This window comes from Cynocephalus volans, chromosome 12, assembly GCF_027409185.1.
Source record: "Cynocephalus volans isolate mCynVol1 chromosome 12, mCynVol1.pri, whole genome shotgun sequence".
In the NCBI taxonomy this organism is placed as follows: domain Eukaryota; kingdom Metazoa; phylum Chordata; class Mammalia; order Dermoptera; family Cynocephalidae; genus Cynocephalus; species Cynocephalus volans.
In genome coordinates this window covers 67,016,583-67,043,330 of record NC_084471.1, presented here as the reverse complement: position 1 = coordinate 67,043,330, position 26,748 = coordinate 67,016,583, and the positions used below count along the sequence as shown (strand labels likewise).

The following is a 26,748-nucleotide window of genomic DNA, read 5'->3' as shown; positions in this document are numbered from 1 at the left end:
GCATGATTCAATGTATGCAAGTCAATAAATGTGATACACCACATCAAAAAAATCAAGGATAAAAACTATATGATTATCTCAATAGACACAAAAAGAGCATTTGACAAAATTTAACATCCCTTCATGATAAAGACTCTCATCAAATCAGGTAGAGAAGGAAAATACCTCAACACAATAAAAGCCATATATGACAAACCCACTGACAAGATCATCCTGAATGAAGAAAAGCTGAACGCTTTTCCTTTAAGAATAGGAACAAGACAAGGATACCCACTCTTACCATTCCTATTTAACATAGTACTAGCCAGAGAAATCAGGCAAGAGAAAGAAATAAAGGGCATCCAAATTGGAAAAGATGAAGTCAAATTGTCCCTTTTTGCAGATGACATGAAACAATCAACAGAGTGAAAAGACAACCTATAGAATGGGTGAAAATATTTGCAAACTATGTATCTGACAAGGGATTAATATACAGAATACACAAGGAACTCAAACAACTTAACAGTGAAAAAAACAAATAACCCGATTAAAAACTGGGCAAAGGACCTGAATAGACATTTCTCAGAGGAGACAAAAATGGCCAACAGACACATGAAAAAATGCTCAACATTACTAAGTATCAGGGAAATGCAAATCAAAACCACGCTGAGCTATTATCTCACCCCAGTTACACTGACTATTATAAAAAAGACAATAAAAAATGCTGGTGAGGATGCGGAAAAAGGGGAACCCTCCTACACTGCTGGTGGGACTGTAAATTAGTGCAGCCATTACGGAAAACAGTACGTAGGTTTCTCAAACAACTATAGAGAGAACTCATACAATCCAGCAATCCCACTGCTGGTACATACCCAAAGGAACAGAAATCATCATGTTGAAGTGACACCTGCACTCCCATGTTTATTGCAGCTCTATTTCAACAGCCAAGAGTTGTAACCAACTTAAATGTCCATCGACAGATGAATGAATAAGGAAAATGTGTTATATGTACACAATGGAACACTACTCAGCCATACAAAAGAATGAGATTCTGCCATTTGAAGCACATGGATGAACTTGGAGTTAATTATGTTAAGTGAAATAAGCCAGGCACAGAAAGAGAAATACTGCATTAGTGGGAGCTAAAAAAAAATAGACAAATAAATAGAAAACAAAGAAAGATACAACAATCACAATCAGAACTGTTGTTACTAGAAGTGGGAGAGGAGAAAGGGGAAGTGGGAGGGGGTTAGCAAGAAATTGGTTAATGAACACAAAGAATGATTACGTTCCGTAATTATGAATATACTAATTACCCTGATTTGAGCATCACATGTTACACACAAGTACTGATATTCAACTCTGTTCCCCACAAATACGTTATAATCAATTATATTTCAATTTTAAAAAAAAATTCTTCTCAGACCTGGCATATGTCACATCTGCCCATATCCCATTGACTAAAGTCAGTCACACTGCCAAGTTCTAGGGCTGTGGGGTGAGGATGTATATTCCACCCACAAGAGGGAGCACATGGCAAAGGGTGAAGATGTAAAATCCCTTTACAGGATCATTGCGCACAGGCATTCTGTTTCACCTCAGTCTGCACCAGCCCACACCTCACTCGTTTACATTATCCACCTGGCCTAGTAGATATCTGAGTTTTCACCATTGGTCTAAAGGTTTCTTCTCCTTCTCCCCCAGGGATACTCTATTACCTCTCGTTCCTTCAACTCTCCATCCTACTACCTTTTTCTCACAGCATTTTACATTGTTCAAATCTCTTACATGTCCCCTTCCAGCCACCTCCTCTTCACAACCAACCTTCTTGAAAGATTTATCTTTACTCTGTCTTTACTTCCTCTCCTGTCACATTTCCCTCCGCCCTCCACCATGTGGCTTCCATCTTCAAGGTCACCAAGAATTTCCCTGCCTCAAAATCCAGTGGACACACCTCATCTTTATCCTACTTGACCCCTCTGGAGACATCTGACTTAAACTTGCCATTGTATCTTGAAACTTTTTCTTTCACTGACTTCCATATTACTATCCCTTGGCATACTCCCTTTTTTCTGGCCATTCCTAGTTTCCTTTGCATTCTTCCTCTGGTCCTCCTTTAAATGCTAGAGTGCCTCACAGTTCTGTCCCAAGGCTCTTTCATCTGTACTCTGCACCTGTCCCTGGGCAATCTCATCCACTCCCAGGGATATAATGCTGGTGACGCCTCCATCTTAGACCTCTCCCTTGAGCCCCAGATCCCTGAAGCCATCTGCCTAACTTGGAAGTCCCACAGGCACATCACACCTAAAAGGTCCAAAACAGCTCATTATCAGCCTCTCAAACCTATTCTTTTTGGATTCACTGGTTCAATGAATAGCACAATCTTCTACTGGTTGCTCAAACGAGAGATTCTAACTGATCTTTGACTGATTTTTTTCCTTTTTATTTAATCTTCAAAGGCTATTATCATCTTTCTCTCTCTCCCTCTCTCTGTCTCCCTCTCTCCCTTCCTCCCTCCCCCCCCTCCCCCTTCACTTTTTTCCTCTGGGCTATGTTTTTACACACACACACACACACACACACACAATATTTTTATATCATATTTTTCCCTTAAAAAGAATCTTAAGAAAAATGGTAACTTGACAGTGGAGAAACCTGGTGGAGAAACCCAAGTGATCAAAGGTAAATACACCAGTAACAAGACAGACTAACATTATGGACCTCCTGATGTAAGGCACTGAGAAACACTCAACATCATTTATGTAATATTTCTGCCAGAAATGCATACCCTAAATCTAATCATGAGGCAACAAATATATCTAAATTGAGGGTCATTCTACAAAACAACTAGCTTGTACTCTTCAAAGATGTCACTATCATGAAAATCAAAGAAAGGCTGAAGAACTGTCCCAGACTGTAGGAGACTAAAGGCTTTACGACCAAAAGGAATGTGTGATCTTAGATTGGCTCCTGGATAAGGAAGGAAAAAAATGTGCTATAAAGAACATTATTGGAACAACTGGTGGAATCTGATATGGATAGTATCCTAACTATTAGTATTCTATCAATGTTAAATTTCCCCAATTTGATCATTGTGTGTAGTTATGTAAGAGAATGTTCTTATTCTTAGAAAACATGCTGTTAAGGCCGGCTCGTGGCTCACTTGGGAGAGTGTGGTGCTGATAACACCAAGCCCACGGGTTCGGATCCCTATATAGGGATGGCCGGTTGGCTCACTTGGGAGAGCGTAGTGCTGACAACACCAAGTCAAGGGTTCAGATCCCCTTACTTGTTATCTTTTCATTAAAAAAAAGAAAGAAAGAAAACATACTGAAACATTTAGTGGTAAAGAAGCATGATGTCTGCAGCTTTCTGACAGTTCAGAAAAAGACAGTATTAGGTATATACATCTACAGGCATTTTTTAAAAATAAGCTTATTGAGATATGATTTACACACCATAAAGTTCACCCATTTAAAGTAATTCAGTGATTTTCAGTATACTCACAAAGTTGTGCATCAGTCACCACCATTTAATTCCAGAACATTTTCATAACCCCAAAAAGAAACCCCATACCTATTAGCAGTCATTCTCTATGCATTTTTTAAAAATTAGAAATTCGACTCCCTTTGTAACAGGGTTTGAGAGGCTAAGTCAACACTGTAGTGTTTTGACTCCAAAAAAAAAAGACTGAAAAAGAAGGAAAAGGATTTCAAATTATTAACTGCAGTTATTTCTGGGTGTTGGAATTACCAGTGATTTTAATTTTCTTATTTACATACTTCTATATTTTTATAATTTTATACAATAATCTCATATTACTTATGCAAATAAAGGTTAAACAACAAAAAAAGATTTAGGAGGAATTAAGGGGCCACGAGAATTCCAAAATATATAAATTGCCAAGCTCACGGAATGTCCCTTGTACATCATGTGGTTTCCCAACTCTTCAAACCACTATTATCGAAGGTCTAACAGATGGCAAAGGAGCCACACACTGCTCATTTCTACTATGCAACTCCCACTGGCTCTAACACAGAGGAACAGGATCAGCTTGTTCAGCAAACATTCACTGAGTGTCTACTTCTGCACGCCTGGCTGGCCCTACCCCAGGTACCAACTAACAGGCCAGCAAGGAGACTGTAAAATAAAGTCTTGATCACCACAACAGAGAGTACAGCATTCACCAAGGAAAGGCAGGACTGGTTAACTCTGCTCAACTGGCCCCACGGCAGCCTTCCAGGAGAAAACACTCAGGCTCTTCTTCTATGATAGAGAGCTGGTACAGGAAAAGACTAATCAGGAATCATTATGGGCCGAGCCGTGGCGCACTTGGTAGAGTGCTGCGCTGGCAGCGCAGCGACGCTCCCGCCGCGGGTTCGGATCCTATATAGGACTGACCGGTGCACTCACTGGCTGAGTGCCGGTCACGAAAAAACGACAAAAAAAAAAAAAAAAAAGGAATCATTATAACACTATTTGAATAAGTGTGGGGGTAGGCCTAAGGAAAGGAGTTAGGGAAGGCCACACAGGAGGAGACCTGCCTGGGGACAAAGAGATCTGGGCTTCAGCCAGGCTTCTTGCTAGAAAGCTAAAACACTGACCTTTGTGCTATCTACCTATCAATAAACTCTATTAACTCCACACCCAATTAATAGAGGCACCAACTCTACTTATACAGAATTTTCTCCGTTTCTAGATTGTACATTCCTGGACAGAGAGAATTAAGTCATCCTTCATTAAGTAAAGCACCAAATACAAAACAGGCACCCCCCAAAATGTTTCTTCTCCACTCCCCTCCCCCAAGGTCTGGCACAAAGGCATTCAGTAAACATTTGTTGAATCAATCAACTATTTACAGGTACTGAAAAATAATGCTGCATTCCACTTACTTTGACTTGCATCAACCAAGAATTTACATTAACGATAACTTAGATTCGCAAAGGGTTTTTTTTTTTTTTTTGCAAAGGGCTTTTCAAAGCCTCCTCTTCTATTATCTCATTTGATCCTCACAGTAGTAACAGAAATTAGCCTGAATAAGTATTTATTTATTCATTCTCCTTTTCAAGATGAGGATTCTTGGGCCAGAAAAGTTGAACTAATTGGTCCAAGATTACAAAGGTAATATTAGAGCAAGCCAAGATCAATGATTTTCTGACTTCTGGGCAAGTACATCTCCCTGTTAAGTCTAGCATTTCTCACTACTTCTCACTATGCACAAAAATAAACTGCAGCTAAGGTAAAGACATAAACTCAAGATATACAACTATAAGAATACCAGAATGTAGTACTGGAAAATATTTTAATAATCTTGAAGTAGCATGTCACAAAAACCCAAAAGCCACAGGCAGATTTGACAGTGTCAAACTTTCTAAATTCTGAAAAAACAAAGACATCATTAAAGTGGTTAAAATTAAGTCATGGCTTTACTTTTTCCACTCGATGTTTTTCACTCTCCGTGCAATTATTCTTTTCCAGGTAAATTTTTTTTTTTTTTCCCCTGGTTGGCTGGTGCAGGGACCTAAACCCTTGGCCTTAGGTGTTTAATACCACACTCTAATCAACTGAGCTAACCAGCCAGCTGGTGCTTCCCCTGTAAATTTGAAAATCAGGTTAAGTTCCATGCAAAGTCTTGTTTTAATCAGAATTTAACTTAATCTATTGCAAAAATTGATGTCTCTACAATCTTCTTTCTGTTCATAGACAAGGTGAAACTCTCCATTTAATCAAGCCCTTTTTGTCTTTCACTAAAATAGTATGGTTTTCTTAATATATGATTTGCAGCTTCCTGTTAAATTTTCTTCTAGAAATGTAAGAATATTTTTATCATGAGGCTGGCTGGTTAGCTCAGTTGGTTAGAGCGATGTTGTAACACCAAGGTCAAGGGTTCAGATCCCCATACCAGCCAGCCAGGAGGGGAAAAATTTATTGTGAATGAGACTATTTTTTCTATGACATTTTGCTAAGTTCACTAGTTTTAATATATTGTCAATCGTTTCTCTTTGTAAATGAATATATAATATAAAAATAATAACACTTTGGGGTGGCCAAAAACTCTAGAAGAATATTAGATTTAATGGTAAATATTCCTGACTTTTTGATAGGAATGTTTCAAATATTTTCCATAAAGCATGACTTTTTGCTCTCAAAAAAGATTTGAAAGATAAATGAAAAACAAAGAGAAAATATATGAAATGCAAATGACGAAGAACCAACAGTTAATTTCCATAACGCAGAGAGAATTTCTACCAATCAATAAAAACAGGCAATTGATCTAATTTTTTTAATGGGCAAAGGATACAAACAGGCAGTTCACAAAAACAAAGTGGTCAAAAAGCAATAAGAGATGCTTAACTTCACTATTAATGACATGCAAATTAAAACAAAATACTAATTTTCGCCTATGAAATCGGCAACTGTATAAAAAATTCATAGCATCCATTATCGCTAAGGTTGTAGGAATTGGGGACATTCACACACAGTTCCAATTGAGCATGTGAATGAGCATGTAAGATGTTACAAACTAGAAATTCAGTTTCACAGAATCCATTAAAATTTAAAATGCACATATCCTATCTACAAATACATCTATAAATACCAAAGGATAACTATATTAGGATGTTCGTTATGGTATTGTTAATTAAGCAAAAACAAACAAACAAAAAAACTGGAATTAAACTAAATGTTCATCAAGATGGAACTGGACAAATTAAAGTACAAACACAAATTGGAATACTATGCACCAATTTTTACAATATGAACGGACTTAGATGTCTAAAATACACTGTGCTCAATAAATAAGGAAAAATTTTGTGCGAACACATAAAAGTCTGGAAATATATATACCAAACTGGTACAAATGGCTACATTCAGGAGCATGGGACAGTAGAGGGGGCGACTAAACGTTTTTTGCCTTTTATACTTTTGTATTGCGTGAATTTGTAAAAATAAGTATGAGCACTCACTTGGGAGAGCGTGGTGCAAATAACACCAAGGTCAAGGGTTCGAATCCCCTTACCGGCCAGCCGCCGAAGATAAACAAATGAGCTAATTTTTCTAAAAATTAAAAACTTATTTCTGGTGACGTTTCTCTCTCTCTTTCTCCATTTTATCTCAATTTTAGGATGATCCTAAGAGCACAAGGAACTTGCTTTCACTGGCCCAAAACGTTGAGAGGCAGGGGTTTCGACTTCTGCAGGGTCGTGAGCAGTAGGGCCTCCAGCTACTCAGGGAACGCCGCTGACAGAACACTCATTTTCAGGCTGTGGTTCAGTGTACAAGGCAGAAGAGTGCCAAGAAAATTAACTCCTCTCCCACGTTGCCCCAAAATCTGCACATCTGGGCCCGCCGAAAAGCTCAGGGAAAGACAACCTCGGCCGAGTTACGTGAAAAGTACGGGTACGAACTATTCTGGCTCTACTTGGGGCTCCAGGCTCAGAAGCGATGAGGAAAACGTCCATGAGGAAGGGAGAGTGATGGTGTTTTTCTAAGTAGTCTTAACCAGCTCACTCAGCAAACCCTCTCGACCACCACCCAGCGCAGAATTACTTCAGGGACCCAATCCTTGCCATCAGTCAAGATGGCGGCAGCGGCGCGCCCACGTCACGGAACACGCGCCGTACCTCGGCGCTCCCTCCTCTGGTCCTTCTGTGCGCCGGCACCGCCCTCTCCGCAGCTACACCCCTCCCCGCGTCCCCAGCGTCACCCCCTCCCGGGCTGCCCCCGCCTCTCCAGGCTCCCGAGCCCGGAAGTGGATATTGCTGCTCGGCGACGAAGACGAGGGGGAGGGGGAAGTGCTTCCGGGGAAGCGGGCCCCGGGTTGGTGTTTGTAAACTTGCCTCGGTCCCGGCGGGGGCAGCGGGGGGAGCGGCGGCCGCAGGGTTGGCACGGTGCGCTGGGGCCTGGAGGAGGCGCCGCGCGGCGGGGGAGACAGAGGGAGGCTGCCCCTGGCAGGTAAGAGCACGCCCCAGGGAGCGCAGCGTTGTCGGGCAGACGGCAGCGCTTCTGCAGCTCGCAGGCCGTGGGGCGCCGCGCGAGAAGGGGGAGGGGAAGGGAGGAGGGGCGCGCGGCGAAGGGAGGGGGTTCTCCGGGGGAAGGGAAGGGCCGCGCGCACACACCGCGCCCCGCCCGCGCGTCCCGCCGCGTCCCCGTCCCGGGAGAGGGGGGCTTGCTTGGAGGGGACGCGGGCGCGAGCACGCACCTCGCGCGCTGCTGGGCGGTCTCCGGCCCTCTCCTCCCGGTTCGTGCCGCGGGGGCAGCGGCTGGCTGGCTGGCCGGAGGGGACTTCCTTCGGCTGCCTACCCTCTACCTCTGCAGCGAGTTTCCGTACCTTCCGTCGGACTCGGAGAACGCGCACGTGTGGGCACTGCCAGTTTGGTTTCTGCCCGTCACCCTAGCGCCCGGCGACGGCCCCCAAGCTGTCTTCCACCCCAGTTCTGGCCGCCTCTGTAGAATGCGAGCTTTGCGGGCCGGCCCACTCAGCACAAAAGCCCGGAAGGGCCTCCGCCTCCTTCTTCCATTTCTAAAATGACAAATCCAAGCAGTTGCTGGGTTGGCAGAGTTCGTACATAGGAGGCCCCAGTTACTTTTGCTGCTGTTGGCTGCCCCTCCTTGCTGAGGATACCAGTTTACCCTACTGACCTAGAAAAAGAACGCTTCTTGACTCATGTCCTCTTTGTGAGCTTCCCAGAGAGCGCCCAGCAAAAAAGTTCAGCACATCACACGTTCTATGGTCTGAAGATGTTGCACTTAAAGGCTCTGTCTCCCTTTCTGGTTTCAGGTTTCTGAAACAGATCGTGAGCTTCATCCAGAGAATTCAACTGGAAAACCAAGACTGGCAGATTCTTTTTCTGCAGACAGTAGGCAGAAGCCAAGCAGAGGCCAGGGATTCTTGGAATCTTATCTTCCCTTTGGAGGACACTAAGTTCTATTTGAAGACAAAGTTCAATATGGCAGCAGGACTGAAGGGACACGAAGGAGTCATTACGATGACTTGGTGACAGTTCTTCAAACGACAGTGTCATAGGGAAAGGTGGATCAAGGAACTCCTGAACTTTTGGGTTGCATTAAGTGAGAAATCAGCATGGCTCAGGTAAAATGCTCTAGAGTCCTCCTCCTTCAAGATCACTGGGAAGCCTGTTTGCAGTTTCATTCTTGAATGCTGCCTTAGTCAACATATTGACCAACCCCAGTGAGCCAAGCTCTGTATTAAGCACCAGGGGGAGATCTAGAGGAAGGAAAGGAGACAGGCCACAGCTCCTGCCTTCAGGGAGCTTCCAATCAAATGAAGGAGGTAGGCTATGCTGCATCACAGGCACTGATGGGACATTTGCAAAGCAACATGTACTTAGTTTACATTTTGTACATTAAGTGCTGAGGGGCATAAGGGAGTGAATAGTCTGGTGAATGCTTCATTTGTTTTTTTCCAGCAGGCATTTACTGAGTCTCTGTTACATGTAAGGCATTGTGTGCTAAGAATACAAAGATGAATAAGATTGTCCTTGTCCCCAGCAAGCTTCCAGGCTCGTGGGTGGGGGGTGAGAAAAGACAGTCTGTTATTTATTTTTATATTCACAATGCCTTGTATAGTGGCTGGCTAGTAGTAGAGGCTCTGAATCCGTTGATTGAAGGAATGTGCAATAACAGAGGTATGTACACTGCAGAGAAAAGAATGATACTTCTACCTGGATGGAAGAAGAAGATGAAGCTTGAAGGATGCATAGGATTTTGCTAAATAAACACGCAGAAAAGGGCATTCATACAAGGGGAACTTCGTGGATGGGGCTTAGAGGCATGGGAATGTGATGAGTTTTGGTGTACTGCAGTAGTCTGTAGTTATGGAGCAAAGGATTTAAGTGAAGATAGTTAGGGAGATAGGATAGATAGTGATGAGTGAGGGAGTTGATTCTTGGAGAAGCAAGCAAAGCATATCCCAGGGGCCTTTTATGCCTTGCTAGGGATTATACTTTATTCTGTAGGGAATGAGAATGTTAAACAGCAGAGTAACATGGTGTATTTAGAAGGTAATTGTCATTGTGGAGGTGGAGTATGGATTGGACAGACAGGATGACCAGATAGTCTATTATAGTCATCTGGATAGGAAAGATACGTGCACCATCCCCAGAGCTGCTCCCAGCTTTCTTCTAGGGAACCTCCCCTACTAGTCTCACCAGGATGGCAGCCTGATTATAGTATAATTGGCTTCTTTCCAACTGCTTCTGCGTGCACAACTTCCTCCTTTCCATGCAGAGTAGGAGCCCTTCAGTTTTCCTTCCTTTGTCTGTTTGCAACTCACTTTTCAGTGTCGTGTTCACTCTTGTTCTGAAAAGGCTGCCTTTCACTAAGCACTAACTTTGTGCTGGACACTGCTAAGCATTTTACATTTTAGTGTAATTCTCATCAACCCTGTGAGAATAGGCACTATGACAGACATTTTGCACTTAAGGAAACTGAGGTTTTAAAAGGTGGAGTAACTTGCCCACAATTACACTGTGCAAACAACAAAGCTAAGATTTTTAACTCCAGACCTTTCACTCCAAAGTCTCTGAAGGTGGAAGAAGGGGTTCCAGGATCTACTGATCATCCAAAGGAATTTCTTTATAAATTTGGGACCGACTGTTTCTCAAAAGTTTTCCTTCAGAATGATAAGTATATTCTCTAGTGCCAACTAAACAAAGTCAGTTTGAAGAATGTAGCAGTGAAAAGAGGAAATTTGCTGAAACATCCTTTGTTTAAGGAATCTTTTAACTGTATGTGGAGCAGGGAATGTGTAAAACGTGGACATATATGCACACATATAAATGGCCTAAAGGATCAAGAAAAATTATGTATTCAACTCCAGAATCCTTCCAAGTGGTTTAATTTTTATATCTGCTGTAAGGGACAATACTTAGGTTATTTTTCCCTTTAGATTTTAAGTTTCCCCAATTTTACTGATAAACATATTTGTTTATCAGCAAAACAAATTGATAGACTATTATTAGCGTTATCGAGGTCTGCCAATCGTAAGTGGGTGCTAAAGCTGAGGGCTATTGAGAGAGGAACGTCCCTAAGAATTTCCCACAATCAGTGGGTCAGCAGGACAAACCCTTGTGCCCATTCACCATAAAGGCCTAAAAATACCTACAGAGTAACTTGTAGCCACACACAAACACGGCACCTAGCACACTGCTAATGACAAAAGTGTCAATAATACTTGATTATTCACTTGAACTACATTTAACTGCTGAGGGACAACAAAATAAGTAACTAGTTTCTGGTGAGATGAGTTATGGAGGACTCTTGAAGGAAGCAAGGTTTTATAGTGAGGAGGGACATTCCTTGGAGAGAAGAAGGTTGTTTGTAGCTTGTATAAAAGATAGTTCCATAGAGGATGGCAGACTGTTTTTGCCCTGTCCCTGCCAGGTGACCTGACACCTCATCTCCTTTCAACTTAGGCAAGTCTCCTGGCTTGTGAAGGCCTAGCAGGTGTGAGTTTGGTTCCCACTGCAGCCAGCAAGAAGATGATGCTGAGCCAGATTGCCAGCAAGCAGGCTGAGAATGGCGAGCGGGCGGGTAGCCCTGATGTGCTGAGGTGCTCGAGTCAGGTACAGCTTGAGTCCATTGTGGCACCTGGGGGTTGGGTGGCCCAAGCTCTGCCAGAAGACACAAAACTTTGATTCCTCCATGCTTCCATTTAGGGAAATGGGGAAAGGGGCCCCAGCTGGGGAATAAATGAATATGGGTATTTTAGAGAGCTAAGGAAGGTCTTTTCTGTACCTACAACCCCTTAAGACCAGGGTACATGGAGAGGAAACAGATGAGTACTTTCTCTAAACCTTTGGGAGAGGTGGTTTAGTCTCGTGTATTTATCTGAAAGCAGCATTTGGTCTTGCGTCTTTTGTTCTGAGATGGACTGTGAGTTTAGATTTGATTTGTCTTCAAAGGGCCACCGAAAAGACAGTGATAAGTCCCGGAGCCGCAAAGATGATGACAGCTTGGCTGAGGCCTCTCATTCAAAAAAGACTGTTAAAAAGGCAGGTAATGGGGTAATCCCCCAAACTGGTACAGTTTGGTAAGGGAGTAATCTTCCTCTTTCTTCCCACTATCACTTAACTTGGAGCTTTCCCTAGATGCTTTGGTTCCTCATAACCAGTGAGTGTGTCCCCCTGATTTCATCCAGAGACCACTTTGATAGTTGATCTCCACCCTCTCTGGGACATCTGTGGTATAGGTCAGGGAGCATGAGATAACGTGGCAGGGTGGCAGGCAGACTCCAGCTCAGGTCATACTCAGAGTGTTGGGTTTGACAAGGCAGACAACTTACCCACTTCACCTCCTTCTCCAGAGGGTCTCTTAACTCTAAAGAGTATGGGAGATGACAGCACCTTTAGACAGCATCAGAGAAGTTTTTTGTTCAGCAGCTGGAAGTTTACCCTGAATAGAATGGCCTAATGACATGCCTGATTGTTGTTCCCAGGTGGTGGTAGTAGAACAAAATGGTTCTTTTCAAGTAAAGATTCCCAAAAATTTTATTTGTGAACACTGCTATGGAGCCTTTAGGAGCAGTTACCACCTCAAGAGGCACATCCTTATTCACACCGGTAAGTCTCTTTCTTGTATTCAGAGGGGATGAATAGTCTGTAGCTTGTATTCTGTGTGTCTGTAGCTGTACTTGGGTTTATCTTAAAGGGGAAATATTGGAAATGGAGGAAGACATGAATGAGGTAGAGAGATTGCATGGCTGTGTGTCTAGTGTCACTGAGACCAGCAGTTCAGGGGACTCCTCCACATTTATGATAGCTTAGGTGTCTATACTTTACTAAGAGTCAAAGTTTCTAGGAAAAATAACTGAAAAGATTAAAAAATATATGCTTTTCAAATTAAAAAACAAAGAAAGAAGATAACTGTGATATACATCCCTACCGTAATCACCTCCTGATATTCACTACTCTCTCCACCTGGGCCAGGTGAGAAGCCATTTGAGTGTGATATATGTGATATGCGCTTCATCCAGAAGTACCACCTGGAACGCCACAAGCGTGTGCACAGTGGTGAAAAGCCTTACCAGTGTGAACGGTGTCATCAGGTAAGGCTCACATGTCATCCATCCCCACTAAAGCCCCGCACACAAACATTTCCTTCCACAAGAACCAGGGCCAGCCCCCACTGCTTCCTGACGAAGAGGTCACAGAGCATTCCTTGCCATGATAGGGCTAACAACACTTCAGGATGAAATGCATCTCTGGCCATATGCATCCGATGATGGGGAGGAACTGTTAGAATGTTGTAAGAATAATGGCATTTCTTGATCACTTACTCTGTGCCAGGTACTATGAGAGCATACTTCATATAGGTTATTTTCTTTAACACTCACATTAACACCATAAGATAACTGTGTTGTCCTCATTTCACATATGAGGAAATTGAGATTCAGAGGAGTTAAGTTTCCCAAGAACATAGCAGATAAAGGACAGACCTGAGATTCATTACAACTTCAAAGCCCGAGCACTTTGGAGGAAGAGATATCATCTTTGCCCTGGGGGTCAGTATCTGATCTGATGAGAATGTAAGAGCCAGGACCAAAACAAGACAAGAACAAGAGATGAGAAGTGATAATAACCAATACTTCCTGGATGCTTTGCTAGGTCTCAAGCTTTGCTGCACACTCTTACATTGAGTCTTCAAAACACTAAAATGAAAGCTCCATGAGGGCAGAGACTTTGTCCCTCTGGTTCTCCACTCTATCCTCAGCCCCAAGAATTGTACCTGCCTTGAGATAGATACTCAATAAATATTTGATGAATAAAGCAGCTACGCTGTGAGTAGGTACTTATAGCCTCCTTTTACAGATGAGTATACAGATTCAGGGCTGTTGGATAACTTGTGCTGCTAAGGTAGAGCCAGGATCCAGACCCAGGTACTCTGGCTCCAGAGCTTGCATTCTTAAGTACTGGGTGCTCATGCCACGTGTGCACATGCTAAGGGGACATAGGATGTGACATGTGCCTCCTGTGGGGAAGGAACTAACCAACAGATAGCTGAGTTTCTCCTCTCAGGCACTTAACCCTCCCTTTCTTCTCAGTGTTTTTCTCGGACAGATCGATTACTCAGACACAAACGGATGTGCCAAGGGTGCCAGTCCAAGACTTCCGACGGGCAGTTTTCTCTATAGGCGCAAGGGGCCCTGGGTGGTGGGAGTGATCAGAAGAATCTACCGAAGAGCGCACCCCCTCTGGTCTGATGGTCCCACCACCGCCCCGTCTGAACCTGTCCCCCTCCTGGAGGAGTGGACCCAGGAGACCAGAAGAGTGCATCAGGGGACAGTGGCCCCAGAGCCTTAGCTCTGTAAATAATCTGAGACAATGAGTATCTCGGGCAAGTTCCTACAGCATTCCTGGGTAGGGAAGCTAGTCCCTGGACCCATGGCTGAGGTCATAGGTGGGGACTCAAGGTACAGGACCAAGACTGAAGTGTGGCTCCCACAACCTTGGACTCCAACTGGCAGCTGAAATGGAAAAGATTGGGGAAGGGGATTTGTTTGTTTTTTCTGTTCTTGTTTTTGTTTATCCAAAAGCAATTTCAGCAGGTAAACTGGATATAGGTAATCTGGAGGCATAGAGTCCTGGTCCAAAGCAAGGACTATGACTGGTCCAGCCCTCCCCTAAAATTTAGAGTTTTTAGTTGCAATAGATACTCAGTGTTCCACAGCCCTGCACCTCACCTCCTATTTGAGGGAAAGTAGGATCAGGGATGGCAGTTGAACTTACTTTCGTCTCCTTATACACTAGGGACAAAAGGAAAAATAGTGGGAGGAACAGACAAGGGCTGGATCCAAGAAGAGTGGACAATACCTCTTTCTTCCTCAGTGGAAGAGCAAGAGTTGTACCCACGGGTGTAGTAATGGCCCATGCCACAGTGTACCTGATGGGGTCAGCTCAAGTGCCTTTTGAGGAAACTTGAGATTGGCCCATAAAGCCCTTTCCTTCTCTCTTTGGGCAGTTGGTCTTGGAGATAGTTTGTGGCTACCTCACTGTCATTGACTCCTTAAAGCCAGACAGAGGTGTTGAGCAGGGAGTCATGGATGTCAGAGGTGGGGTTCTCTCTCCTTGTGGCCTCTTAGGAACAACCCAAGACTAATCCAAAATTGGCTAACACCTATTCAGGAAGCAAAGGAATTTGGAGTCCCCTGACATGAGAGTTGAGCAGTAGGAACTGTTCTTCCTGCCCAAGTCCTATCACTGTATTCAGGTAGAGGAGATAGGGGTCTGGCCTTTGGTCCCAAAGAACAAGATCTTGGCTTCCTGCTTGATGGCCATCCCTACCCATCAAAGAATGGAGGGAGGAGGGATGCTGCAGAGAAGGGACTGAAGAAGAAACCTAATGTAGGTTTTATTCTTAACCATATTCTTTACTCCTCTCTGCTCCAACAGCACCACTCTGTCTACCCCCAAAAAAGTGATCAGAGGAGGTGTGTGTGTGTGTGTGTGTGTGTGTGTATAAGTGTGTATGTAAGTGTAATATGTGAGTGCCCATGTGAAACAGCATATTATTGAGCCAAACCCTTCTCTGGCCCTCAACTTAGTGGGGATGAGCGTAAAACAACCTCCTCCTTCCCAAACCTAAAGGGTGCTTGAGTCCCAGCAGGAGCTGAGGAACTCAATTTTGGGACTAGGAGGACTTTGTTTTGGCAGAGTTTTTTTTTTTTTTTTAGACTGATTCAACATGCTAGTGGTTAGGGTGTTTCTAACCCAAGCCAGGACTTGTGAAATGAATTCCTAAGGTGAAATAAAAACCTTCTTTCTTCAGCTAAAGAAAGGATCCTTATGGGAGGTTGTGGGGTTTGATTAACCCCCACTGTGGCCTGCCCTGACCTGTGGCGGGTGGGGAAGCTGGCTTAGGCTTAATCATGGAGACTTGGTGAACATGGGTACCAAGCTGTTAGTGGGGATCTGAGATGGCAACCTCCAGGAAGTGTGATTTCATTTCTCAGAAAATGTAGGGAATAGGCGGCAGTGGCAGCAGACTCCTAGCAGTAACCTGTTCCAGAGGGGAAAAGGGGGAGTATGGGTCCTCCATACCTCTGAGGTATGAGTATTTCAGGGAAAAAGAAAGGAGACATGGCACCCTTTCCATTTTCCCTGACAGCATTTGAGATCCTTTGCAGGAGACGCTGAGGAATGTCTACCACCAGGTACTCTTCTAGCTTTATGCTGACACTCCCACTTGGTGTGGTCCAGAACCTCAACCTCAGTCCTTGGATTGCCTTGTGGTCCCTGCAAGCAGGGGCATCTTTCTGCATGTGAGCCAGACCCTTCCTGTTAGAGGGCTCTGCTGAGGCTGGAATTTTTTCATCATTCACCTCTGGGAAGGAGGATACATTTAGAAAAATTTCCTCCCAAAAGTGCTTTTGAAAATGGGAGGTATCTCCCTGCTTCTTGCAGCTAATCTGTTTGAGATGGGGGTATGTGTGGAGAGAATTACATGAGTGACCTATGTGCCTATGCGCACAAGTGTATGTACTAGGTTAGCATGTGCCCTGGCCCCTCCCAGACCTCTTCTTCCTGCCTGCCTGGGCGAGGATGGGGAAGGGGGGAACACTTCTATATGTATGAATGGCCATACCAGAACCACCCCTGCCAAGGACTGGTTGTGGGGGAAACTCAGGAGCACATGATTAGTTCAGTTCTGGGGCAATGGATGTGTGAGGAGAGAGGAGCAAAAGGGTGAAAGGAGTGACTTAGCACCCAGAGCTCCCAGGAGCCCCACTTACACCCCAGGGAAACCACAGACTAAGACCGCTCCAAAGGCTTCTGGGCCCACTGCTCCACCCCTCCTTTGCTGGGGTGGGGCCTAGCACTGGAAAGATGCCTCAGGTGTGTTTGAAGTAGGAGAAATGTAGATAGGGCAGGCTCTCAGACACCGGGATGTGGAATTGGGGGACCTGAGAAAGAGTGGTGCCAGTTCCTTGGTGGGCTGCTGCACCAGGCCCTACCAGCCCTGCCCTTCCCAGCACCTCAATTCTTTTCCGTCCACCCCCAGCAGCCTCTTGTCATCACTTAGCTACTGATTGTGCCCCATGGCTTGACATTGGAGGGTTAAATGAGTGGAGTCCCACTACAGTATTTAACCCTGTCTCCAGATGCTCTTTGCCTTTACTCTGGCCCTGGGGCTTTTATCTTCAACAATCCCCTTCCTATCCCTCCTCTCCACCCTCTTTTTTTTTTTTTTTTTTTTTTTTAATATACTTATTTTGCTATTGGGGAGGGGAATATCAAATGAACAAGATCACTTTTAAATGGTAGTTTTTATAAGATGTTATAAACTTGTATCTTTTTACCATTAAAGTGCAGTGTATGTTCCTTCGTGATATATTTAGGATATTTAAATAAAAAGAATATGGGGCTTTTCTACATACTATCTCTTTGGGAAGAATATCCTTTGGGGAAGCTTTTTCACTGGAGGCCAGAGTGGTTTTAGTGGTTTTCCATTTTTCCCCTTAATATGACCACCCCACAACTTACAGCACCCTATAAACCACCATTTTAAAACTCCCTGTATTAGTCCGTTTTGTGTTGCTATAATAGAAATACCTGAGACTGGGTAATTTATAAAGAACAGAGGTTTATTTGGCTTACGATTCTGGGACAGCTGCATCTGGCACGGGCCTCAGGCTGCTTCTACTCATGGCAGAAAGTGGCAGGCAGCCAGTGGGTATGAGCAGATCACATGGCAAGAGGAAGAGAGAGAGAGCATGCGCACGCGCCAGGGTCTTTGTAAACAACCAGCTCTCTCGCAAGAACTAACAGCGAGAACTCTCTCATTAATCCCCCAGGGAGAGCATTAATCCATTCATAAGGGATCCGCCCCCATGGCTCAATCAGTTTCCAGCACTGCCACATTCAGGATCAAACTTTTACGTGCGTTTTGGTGGGGACAACACATCCAAACTCTATCACTTCCCTTCTCCACAGAGGAGCAACAACTAGAAGTAAAAGCAGGACATCAGTTCTGAATGAGAGAAAAGGCATGCCCAGCAGGACAAAAGGGGGTTAGGTTCCAGCAGATGCAGTGTTTCTCAAAGTGTAGCCTCCTGCGTGAGTGGCACCTGAGAAGTCACCAACCTGCTCCAGACCTGCTTCCCAGACAGCACATCAGGAGTCTCTTGCCTCTCCCTGCCCTCAGGTGGCCAGAGGAGGAATGGACATGAGCTTTCCTGAGGCCCAGGCCAACAGCCTGCTTTAGCCTTGGTGGGGTGAAGCAAAGTGACAGCTGTGGTCTGAGGTAAGACTCTTTATTGTATATTTGTAAGACTCCTTGTGAGGTAAGGAAGCAAGGTGGCAGCAGTAGGAAGCAGCCCTCTTGGGTGTCACTCTGAAAATGAAGTAGGGTGGTGACCACTCCTCAGCAGTGGATTAATCCCCTGCCAGTCTGCTGCCTAATAGACAACCCACCCCCACCCAGTTCCCACTGCCCTCAGAAAGAAGAGCTTTGGGATAAGTGTCCCTCCCCTGCTTCAGAGAGGAGGACCTTCTGCCTCTTGAAAGTGGGGATTGATGGTTGTGGTGATGGCGCTTTTGTAGAGAGGGTTGCTGTCCTGGGGGAAGAGGTTGCAAATTATAAGGAAAAATTCCAGGATTCCTCCTCCCCTTTATTTAGTCCTAAGAGGTCAGCTTAGAACTGAGCATGATCCTAGGAGCTGATTGGGGGTGGGGGAGGGGCACAAGGTTGGAGGAGACCCAACCAGGGACAGCAAACAAGGAAAACCCAGCCCAGTGAAGTAGGAGAGTGTCTCTTCACCTGCTTCCAGTTGAGTTGCTGCTGCTCCTTCTCAAAGCGACTGTATTCCCGCCGGTCGTATATTTCCACTGAGAGCCGATAAGCCAGGACCAACCCCAGTCCCACTGCCACGATGCCCCCTATGCAGCCCAGCACAATGGCCTGGGTGTGGTCTGCTCCCTCTATGAGGGAGGAACAGAACACCCTCTTCAGGAGACTGGGGCATAGGGACAGAGCAACAGTTGCCTGCAGTGTGTCCAGCCCCATCCAGCTTCCCCAACCCTATCACTGAAAGCAAAGGGAATCCAGCAGGGTCTAAAGTTATCCTCAGTGCCTAGGGCCTTAGTCTTGTCCACTTGGTCCATCACTTCTGCTTCAACCCCCAGCCTGGTTTCCCATTACCTTCACCTCCCCATCCCCAGAATTTTGGTGCCCTGCCCATCAAACTTCCAGGGCTCCCATTGGGCATGTCAGTGGCCTCCCTGCCCACTTACTTTCTGGGGGTCTCACTCTCAGCATGACCCTGCCTCCAACCTCATTCTCCACCAGGAAGAAGAACAGCTGGTTGTCCAGAGTCCTCTCTTTGCACCAGCCATCATCCAAGATAGGGGCCAAAGCCAAGGTCACATTGGCATGGGCACAAGCCGTGCTGCAATTGGTGGCCAGGGGACCAGTCCCAAAGGCCCCACACTCTGCACAGTCCCTGTCCAGTGGATGCCAATATGTTACCAGCTGGGCAGTTGTCACCCATTGGCCTTCACCCATACCACATGCAGGAAGGAAGCAAGCAGACAGGAGTGGCTCAGCAAGCCCCACTGTACCCTTGCTCCCCAAGACCTGAGGTCTCACCTGTGTCTCTCACATGGTGTCTTGCAGCCTGGGCACTGGTCACACAGAGCACCATAGTAGCCATCCAAGCACTGGCAGTGGTTGCATTTGCAGTGTCCATGCCCACTGCAAAGCCCTCCCTCAGGACTGACACAGCTGTCCGTGTCCCCACTGCACTCGCATGCTCTGCCCGTGCGGTTGGCGTGACAGTGACACACTCCACATTGGCAGCGGCCAAAGCCTAGAGCAGAGCCATGCACAAGGTGATAACCATACTCCACACACACACACAGTTGGCTGTTACAGTCCCCTGTGTTCAGTCCCTCTCGAGTGTGCAAGACACATCCCTCTAACCTCTTTGACTCCACCCTTCTCTCAGAGGCTCCAGGTACCTCCACAAAGGATGCCCTTGTGTCGCTCGCAGCTGGCATCATCGCATTCGCACAGGCGCCCGGAGCTCTGGCCACTGCAGCTGCAGCGTCCACACTGGCACCGTCCCTTCCCACTGCACAGGGGCCCTGTCGCATTGGGGGCCCGGCACCCAGATTCCAGATCCAGAGAGGACAGCTCAGCCTGAGAGCACTCACAGAGCCTACCCAGGCGGCCAGGGGCACAGCTGGGAGGGGAAGGCGGAGGAGAGAGAAGTGGATCAGAAAGTTTGACCATCCCAGACCAGTCCCTCCTGGACCTTCTAAGCCCAAGTTCTTGAAGGAGCTGGAGGGAGACAAATGGCTGAAGGGATGCCAGAGTACACTGGAGCACCAGGGGCAGAAAAGCAAAAGGACTTCTGGTCAAGGGGAGGGCCTGGGCATATCTGGGAGGTTTCAGGGGATAAAATTGAGGCTGGAGTCTTGGGGTCTCTAGAAGACTCCAGTGGAAAGGTGGAAAGCAGAGGAAAAGGAATACAGGATTGGTTATTTGTGGGGAGCCAGATGGGTGAAGGGAAGAAGAGGCCCTCACCTGCATATACCACATTGTAGGTTTCCCTGGCCATCACTGCAGTGGGGAGCCTGGGGCTGGGTGTCACTGCAGTTACAATCACACAGTGTGTGCAGCTCTACAATCAGCTCCTCTGAGAAGCCAAGGGCCCGGAGCCGCAGGAGATGGGGCTCAAGGAGACAATCGGTAGCTTGGAGAGTAACCAAGAAATTCACCTGGGGACAGGGTGGGCAGGAATCAAAACTAGAGTATACACACACACCCCAAAAACCTGTGATTATCCAGAACTTACCCCTCAGTAAATTAAAGGATAACACCCATCCCCTAGAAACACACTGGTGGAAGTCCCTCATAAAACCCCTCAGAAAGGACGGATGGAAGACTACCCCATGCTTTTGCATTGTTCTCTGCACCTGCCTCATCTTTTCCTGCCTGCTTCAATTTCCCACTCACAACCCCCACTTCCTTCCTTTTGCCTATCCTAGCTGGCTCTCACCGTCTGGTTGACTCGGACATGGTTGCACTGTCCTCGGTCCCCAGCCTCACCCTCTCTCTTCTTAGGACCCCCACACTGGGATTCGTAAGAGATACGGACCCCATGAGGGAGTTTAGAGTGTTCGAGGGTCACGGTGGATGACAGGCTCTGTGAAAAGAGAGGGAGTGAGTAACCTCGTGAATGCAGGACCCCAACCCCACCTTATGCCCTCTCCAGTTCTCAGTCCCACCAGAACCCTGCCTTTTGCTGCCTCTGACTCCTTCCATTCTGCCCAGTCAGGAGGCATTTCTGGAGGAAGGACCTGTGAAAACCTTGAGTGGAGTGCACAGGATCCAGAGACCTCTAATACAGCATTTCAATACAGCTGCCAGCGAGGGCTGCTGCGGAGCCAGGCGCTGAAGATGTGCAGTGACCATGTTTGTCAAGCCCCAAATCAGGACACATAAGCTGTGTGTATGCAAGGCCTAAAGGGCAGATTCATTGCACTGAGTTTGTCTTAGGAAATTTGATACTGTCTCAAATTTTCTTGCCATGGGTTTGGGACATGGTTCCTGTCATCAAGAAGCCTACTACAGTCTAGTTGCAGAGATAAGACCTAAACCCAAGAAACACTTTGTGGTTCCTTATACCTGAAAAATTTTATGGTTCTTGTGAAGAATATCTCTAAATTGTTTATAAACTTAGTTGGATCTCACATTCTCTGTGTAGAGACTGACTGGGTATAAATACCAGCCTTTCCATTTGTTATTTGTGTGAACTTGGGCAAGTCACTTAGCCTCCTTGTGTCTGTTTCCTTATCTGTAAAAGAGGAATGATGATAGTTACGAAGCAGAGATTTTGGTGGGGCTAAATGAAGTAGGAAACAGTACGTGCACCTAGGATGGTACTTGGCATGAAATAAAAGCTCAATGAATATAACTTTCCTTCCTTGCCCAGAGCAGGGCTCTGTGCTCTGCACATACCAGACACTTCAGATTTATGAATGTGAGACTGAGTGAGTGAACTGTTGACGATAGCCACGTGCAAACTGTAGATAGGAGCTGTGGAATGTTAGACCAAACAGGATCATTCTCTCTTAGTTCTGCCACCCCACCAAGGGCCCCTTTCCACCTTTCCCCAGTGCCCACCCTCACCATTCTCCGCCCAACCCTGGCCCCTCACATTATAAGCATCCATGATGAGCTGTACCACATTGCTGGAGTCCTCACTCAGCTCCCCCACTGCAGACTTAGGAATCAGCTTACTCAGCTCCTGAGTTATGAGGAGTTGAGGGAAATGGTGGGTCACAGCTCTAGGAAAATGGGCCCCTGGAGGTCTGGAAAAAGGGTATATGGGGGGCAGAGAATGGTCCTTTGGGGAAATTAAGAAAGGCTGGGGTGGGGGGGTCTGGCATTCAGACAGTTCTCACCTGGTAGACAGGCAGTGTGGCACTGGTGACAGCAAAGATGGGCTGGATGTTTGCTGCAGAGAGGGCCTGGGCTACCTGACCCACGGAGGGATAGTCCTGGGGCAGGGAGGGGGACAAGGTGAGCACCACAGGTCTCCCCACCCATGCAAGGTGCCCTCAGCCCAGAGAATCCAGGAACCAGAATTCCACAGCTGGAGGAACCCTGGAGGCTTGGCAAAGAGTAGGAGAGAGGGAGGGAGTGGGGTGACACAGGTTTCCTGTCTGAGCAGCTGGGGGAACATGGAGAAGAGGAACTGTCAGGGAAGATGGCAGGGTGTCTACAGGGTGGTCACCAGTGAGGAGTGTGAGGCTGGGGGGTGGGGGTCCTGGAAGGAGAGGAGGTGTGGTTCAGATGGGGACAGGCGGAGTGAGGGTGGGGACTCACAAAATCTGGGCTGCGACTGTAGAGGCCATTGCTGTCCAAGTGGCAGTGCCCATCACTGGGCATGAAAATGCCGCCCAACTTCCCATCCCCAGCTGTGTGGAATGTGTCATCTGAAGTGAACACCAGCAGCCGGGACACATTTCTCCAGCCAATCTGCTCCTGGCGTGTGGGGGTGAGGGGTATGCTGTGCACCTGGGCACAACCCTTGAGCCACCCAGCCAGCTCTAAGAGCTAAGGATTTGGCCAGCCTTGCTCTGTAGGTTTGTCCATCCCCCTGCCTCCAGCTCCCTGCTTCTCCCTGCTCATCCCTGCTCTCCCCAGCCCCGAAAACAGGGCTGCTGCTAATGGAGACCTTCTTGTGAATTGAAAAACATGCCTCTTCCTCAAGATATGTCACTCCATTCTACCAGATAATTGTTAAATATGCAAACTACAATGACTACAGTATGAATGGTAGCCCCTAGAACTGTGCATTACACAACCATAATGGGCATCCCTGGCCCCGAACAGTCCTTCAGGCTCAGATACCCGCCCCACTTCCTCACCTGGCAGAGTACAGCCTGCAGAATGGCGTCAAAGCCACCTTCAGGAGAGTCCAGGTTGCCAGACACACTCTGGCGCCCCACCTCCCGCTCGAAGGCCTGAGCATCCCCCGTTAGGGACAGCACATGGTGAAAGCTGAAGGGTGGCTGGCAACGCTCCAGCCGGCTGGGGCAGGGGTGGCGCAGCTTGGAGGGCACTGTGCTCACAAAGGGCAGCACTGTTTTGTCCACAAAGGAGCCAAAACCTGGGAAAGGGGAGGCATGAAGGCTGTGCCAGAAGTCGCAGCAGCGGCAGGATGGAGGGGTCACTGCTGAGGACCCAAAAGGGAGGAGTCCATGGGAAGCGGGGGATGAAGAGGATGGTCATAAAGGAGGTGATGGGAGAGGGTGCTCCTAGAGGGCAGGGATCCAGTACCTGACAAAGACAATGGGGTGAGACCACCAGCTCGGGGAAATGAGGGGTGGAGGAGATTAAGAAGAAGACAACACAGGGGCAGACAGAGGCTCTTCAAAGCTGAGGAAGAAGGCCAGGGTGTAGGATGTAATAGTAATATGAGGCGAAGAGGGGCTCTCGAACAGAGGAGAGAGGAGCCCAGAATGTGGGGCCAGGGGCAGTGACATCTAGGCCTTGTTCAAGAGACACTGGGCTGAGACAGTGACATCGGACTAGTTTCCAGGTTGGTAGGTCCAGGGCAGCTGTCTGCACGAAGTTTCTTCAGACTCAGACTCAGGGCCTCAGTCCTCCTGTGAAATTAGGGTTCCTCCTAGACAGTCTCAAGTCCCCTCCAGCTCTGACCTAGAAGGTGGGTGGCTTTGGGGAGAGCTGTCAGGAACCTATGGCCTGGCCCGGCCTGTTAAAAACTGGGAGAGGGCAGGTAAGGCCCCTGTGAGCGCAGGACGTAAGGCTGCGGTGGAAGTTAGAGGCAGAGGCCAGGGCTGACAGGGTGGGAGGCAGCGCTCCGCTCACCAATGCGCACAGAATGGGTGACCTCCTGCAGCCGGACCAGCAGGGCGTGCCCGAGCTGGCGCACGCTTTCCAGGTCGTCCTTCATGGAGTAGCTCAGGTCCATAAGGTAGTACAGGTCCACCGGGTATCCCTCGGCACGGAGAAAGCGGACCCGGAGCTGCTGGGGCTCCCCTGGGGCGAGGGGGCGGGCGCGGGTCAGCGGAGCGCAATCGAACCCCAGCCCAGACCTCTGCCCCGGCCCCGCGCCTCTAACTCACCAGGCCGCAGCGTGACCCGGACCCGCTGCGGCGCCAGCTGTGTGGCCCCCTCGCCGCGGGCTCCCTGGCTGAGCGGCTCGTCCTGCAGCACCTCCTGCCGGCCGCGGGGCTCTTCCAGCTCCTCCCGCGGGCAGCCCCGAGCCAGCAGCTCCTCGCGCCGGGCACAGCGCCGGGCCTCCGCCTCCCCAGAGGCGGTGAAGTTCTGAGCGGCAAGGGGACGCGCTTCAGGACCCCAGTCTCGCACGGGCCCCTCAGCCGATCTCCCAGAGCCACCCTGCAAAGCCAGCCACTTCTAATACCCACCGCCGGCCCCTCCAGTAAACTCCTCGAGCCCCTCTGATTCCCTCCTCTCCCCTTACCTCCACAACTACCCATGAACTTATCAGTTCTTTCTTCCTGTCACAGCCCCACTTCCTATAGCAGTCCCTCCTCCCCTACCCTTTTCTGGACTCCCCCTTTCCCCAGCCACCTACCCTTGCCCACTCCCTAGAGCCACAGACTTCCTGTTGAGATCTCTGGGACCTCGCTGCCACCAAAAAAGTGGGGAGCCTGGCCTCTTATCCCAACCTCCCCTGCATGTTCAGGCCAAAATGGGAAGGGGGTTCAAGCTTAGACCCCCTCAGTTCCTGGGAAGGAGAAGGACAGGGACAGAAGAGGGGACACCCTCCCCTCAAAGTGTCTGGTACCACTGGGACTGGCTGGGAAGCCTCAGGGGAAGGAAATGGTTAGAGCTGCTTCTCACCTAACCCAAGTGCCAGCCTCTGGTCTGGGGATTGGCGGAGGCAGACACAGACTTGATTCAAGAGCCCCTTCTCCCCAGCCCCAGCCTGGCTCCTCTGCCTATCTGCCTCTCTGCCTCCAGCATACTGGAGTGTACCCTTCCTGTCCTCCCAGATTCACTGTGTGATTTCTCCTGGGCCCTCTCAGCATCTGTAACTCTCCCTCCCCCTGACTGTGCCCTCATCTCTTATCTCTAATCTAACTCTCCATCCCCTTGTGAGATTGATGGCTCTGTCCACCCCCACCCTATCCCTCCCCCGCCGCCAGCTCAGACACCCCTCTACCCCTCCATGAGCCCCATCTCTTTAAGTCATAAACAAAGAATAGCTTTTTTTGACCAGCCAGGGAAACACCGACTTCCCAGCATCTTTCTTCACCATTGGGTAGCTCAGGCCTTCAACCCCTTCCCTTCTACCAGCCCAGTCATAGGCTGCTACACACCCAGGAACATAATACCCCTCACCTCCAAAGACAGACTCAGAAGTCCATTCACATACTTTGTACTATGGACTGAACTCTGTCCCCAAAAAACTCCCAAAATGTTGAAGCCCTGACCCTCAACATGATGATGTTTGGTGATAGAGGTCTTTGGGAGGTAATTAGGTTTAGATGAGGTCATAAGGGTGGGGCTTTCATGATGGAATTAGTGCCTTTATAAGAAGAAACATCAGAGAGCTTGTTTCCTCTCTCTCTCTCTCTCCACCATGTAAGGACATAGAAGCCCTCACCACAGAATCAAATCATCTAGCACTTTGATTTTGGGTTTTCCAGCCTCCAAATTATGAGAAATAAATTCCTGTTGCTCAAGCCATACAGTCTATGGTATTTTGTTATTGCAGCCCAAACTGGCTAATTCAATTTCTCACATGTGTACATGCAAAATAGTTCCCTCTACCTATATATAAGCATGAATTCCCACAAGCACATACTTCCTCCACATTCATGGTCACAAGTCCTCTCTATAAATACACAGATACCAACATAATCATATGTGCACAGTGTATGTACACACACACAAACTCACACAATCACACAAAGGAGTCCTATGTTCATGGAGTCATACACGAGACTGGAATGTACCCAGAAAATCACGTGCCCATACAATCACACACATATATCCAGGCTGCACATACAAATTCACATGGCTGAAAGGCCACAGATCCATCTTTACCAGTTGCTTGCACCATGCACAGCTGGGATGTGAGAGAATGCACTTCTGGCAGGATGGTGCTGGTTGGCAGGACCCTGGAAAGAACAGGTCAGAATCCCCCCATTCTGTGGCCTCTCCTGGGGATGGGATCTTGACATCCAATTCACTCTCACTTCTGCTCAAGGCCAGCAGGAAAACAAGGACCACTGACAAAGCCGCCAT

General features: G+C 47.5%; 3 protein-coding genes across 12 annotated transcripts in view; 1 reads left to right on the top strand and 2 right to left on the bottom strand.

Annotated features, from left to right (window-relative positions):
* CSAD (cysteine sulfinic acid decarboxylase) overlaps window positions 1-8,376 on the bottom strand; it is a 21,822-nt gene extending 13,446 nt beyond the window's left edge. For 3 of the 5 annotated variants that reach the window (XM_063075034.1, XM_063075037.1, XM_063075038.1), the window contains exon 1: window positions 6,945-7,543. The gene's annotated coding sequence lies outside the window, so the exon portion shown is untranslated. Of the gene's footprint in view, window positions 1-6,944; window positions 7,544-8,308 lie in introns of those variants that run through there. The other 2 variants (XM_063075036.1, XM_063075035.1) reach the window with 2 other exon arrangements.
* ZNF740 (zinc finger protein 740) lies at window positions 7,860-21,320 on the top strand. Of its 4 annotated transcripts, none has more exons than XM_063075043.1 (8): window positions 7,860-7,932; window positions 8,759-9,070; window positions 11,415-11,564; window positions 11,904-11,993; window positions 12,437-12,560; window positions 12,927-13,045; window positions 18,142-18,240; window positions 21,278-21,320. In XM_063075043.1, the coding sequence occupies exons 2-7, from the start codon at window positions 9,062-9,064 to the stop codon at window positions 18,199-18,201; spliced, it is 552 nt and encodes a 183-aa protein (XP_062931113.1). In that variant the 5' UTR covers window positions 7,860-7,932; window positions 8,759-9,061; the 3' UTR covers window positions 18,202-18,240; window positions 21,278-21,320. The 4 variants fall into 4 exon arrangements, with proteins under 4 accessions (XP_062931113.1, XP_062931112.1, XP_062931109.1 ...); XM_063075042.1 differs by lacking the exon at window positions 21,278-21,320 and adding an exon at window positions 19,943-20,018; XM_063075039.1 differs by lacking the exons at window positions 18,142-18,240; window positions 21,278-21,320 and adding an exon at window positions 14,042-16,029.
* Window positions 18,473-26,748, bottom strand: ITGB7 (integrin subunit beta 7). Of its 3 annotated transcripts, XM_063075030.1 has the most exons (14): window positions 26,548-26,748; window positions 24,597-24,798; window positions 24,340-24,510; window positions 23,376-23,617; window positions 22,831-22,989; window positions 22,407-22,502; window positions 22,160-22,249; window positions 20,999-21,145; window positions 20,524-20,717; window positions 19,956-20,179; window positions 19,585-19,804; window positions 19,230-19,438; window positions 18,757-18,917; window positions 18,473-18,553 (listed from the first exon to the last, which is right to left on the bottom strand). In XM_063075030.1, the coding sequence occupies exons 1-14, from the start codon at window positions 26,746-26,748 to the stop codon at window positions 18,473-18,475; spliced, it is 2,397 nt and encodes a 798-aa protein (XP_062931100.1). The 3 variants fall into 3 exon arrangements, with proteins under 3 accessions (XP_062931100.1, XP_062931102.1, XP_062931103.1); XM_063075032.1 differs by lacking the exon at window positions 22,407-22,502; XM_063075033.1 differs by lacking the exons at window positions 19,585-19,804; window positions 19,956-20,179.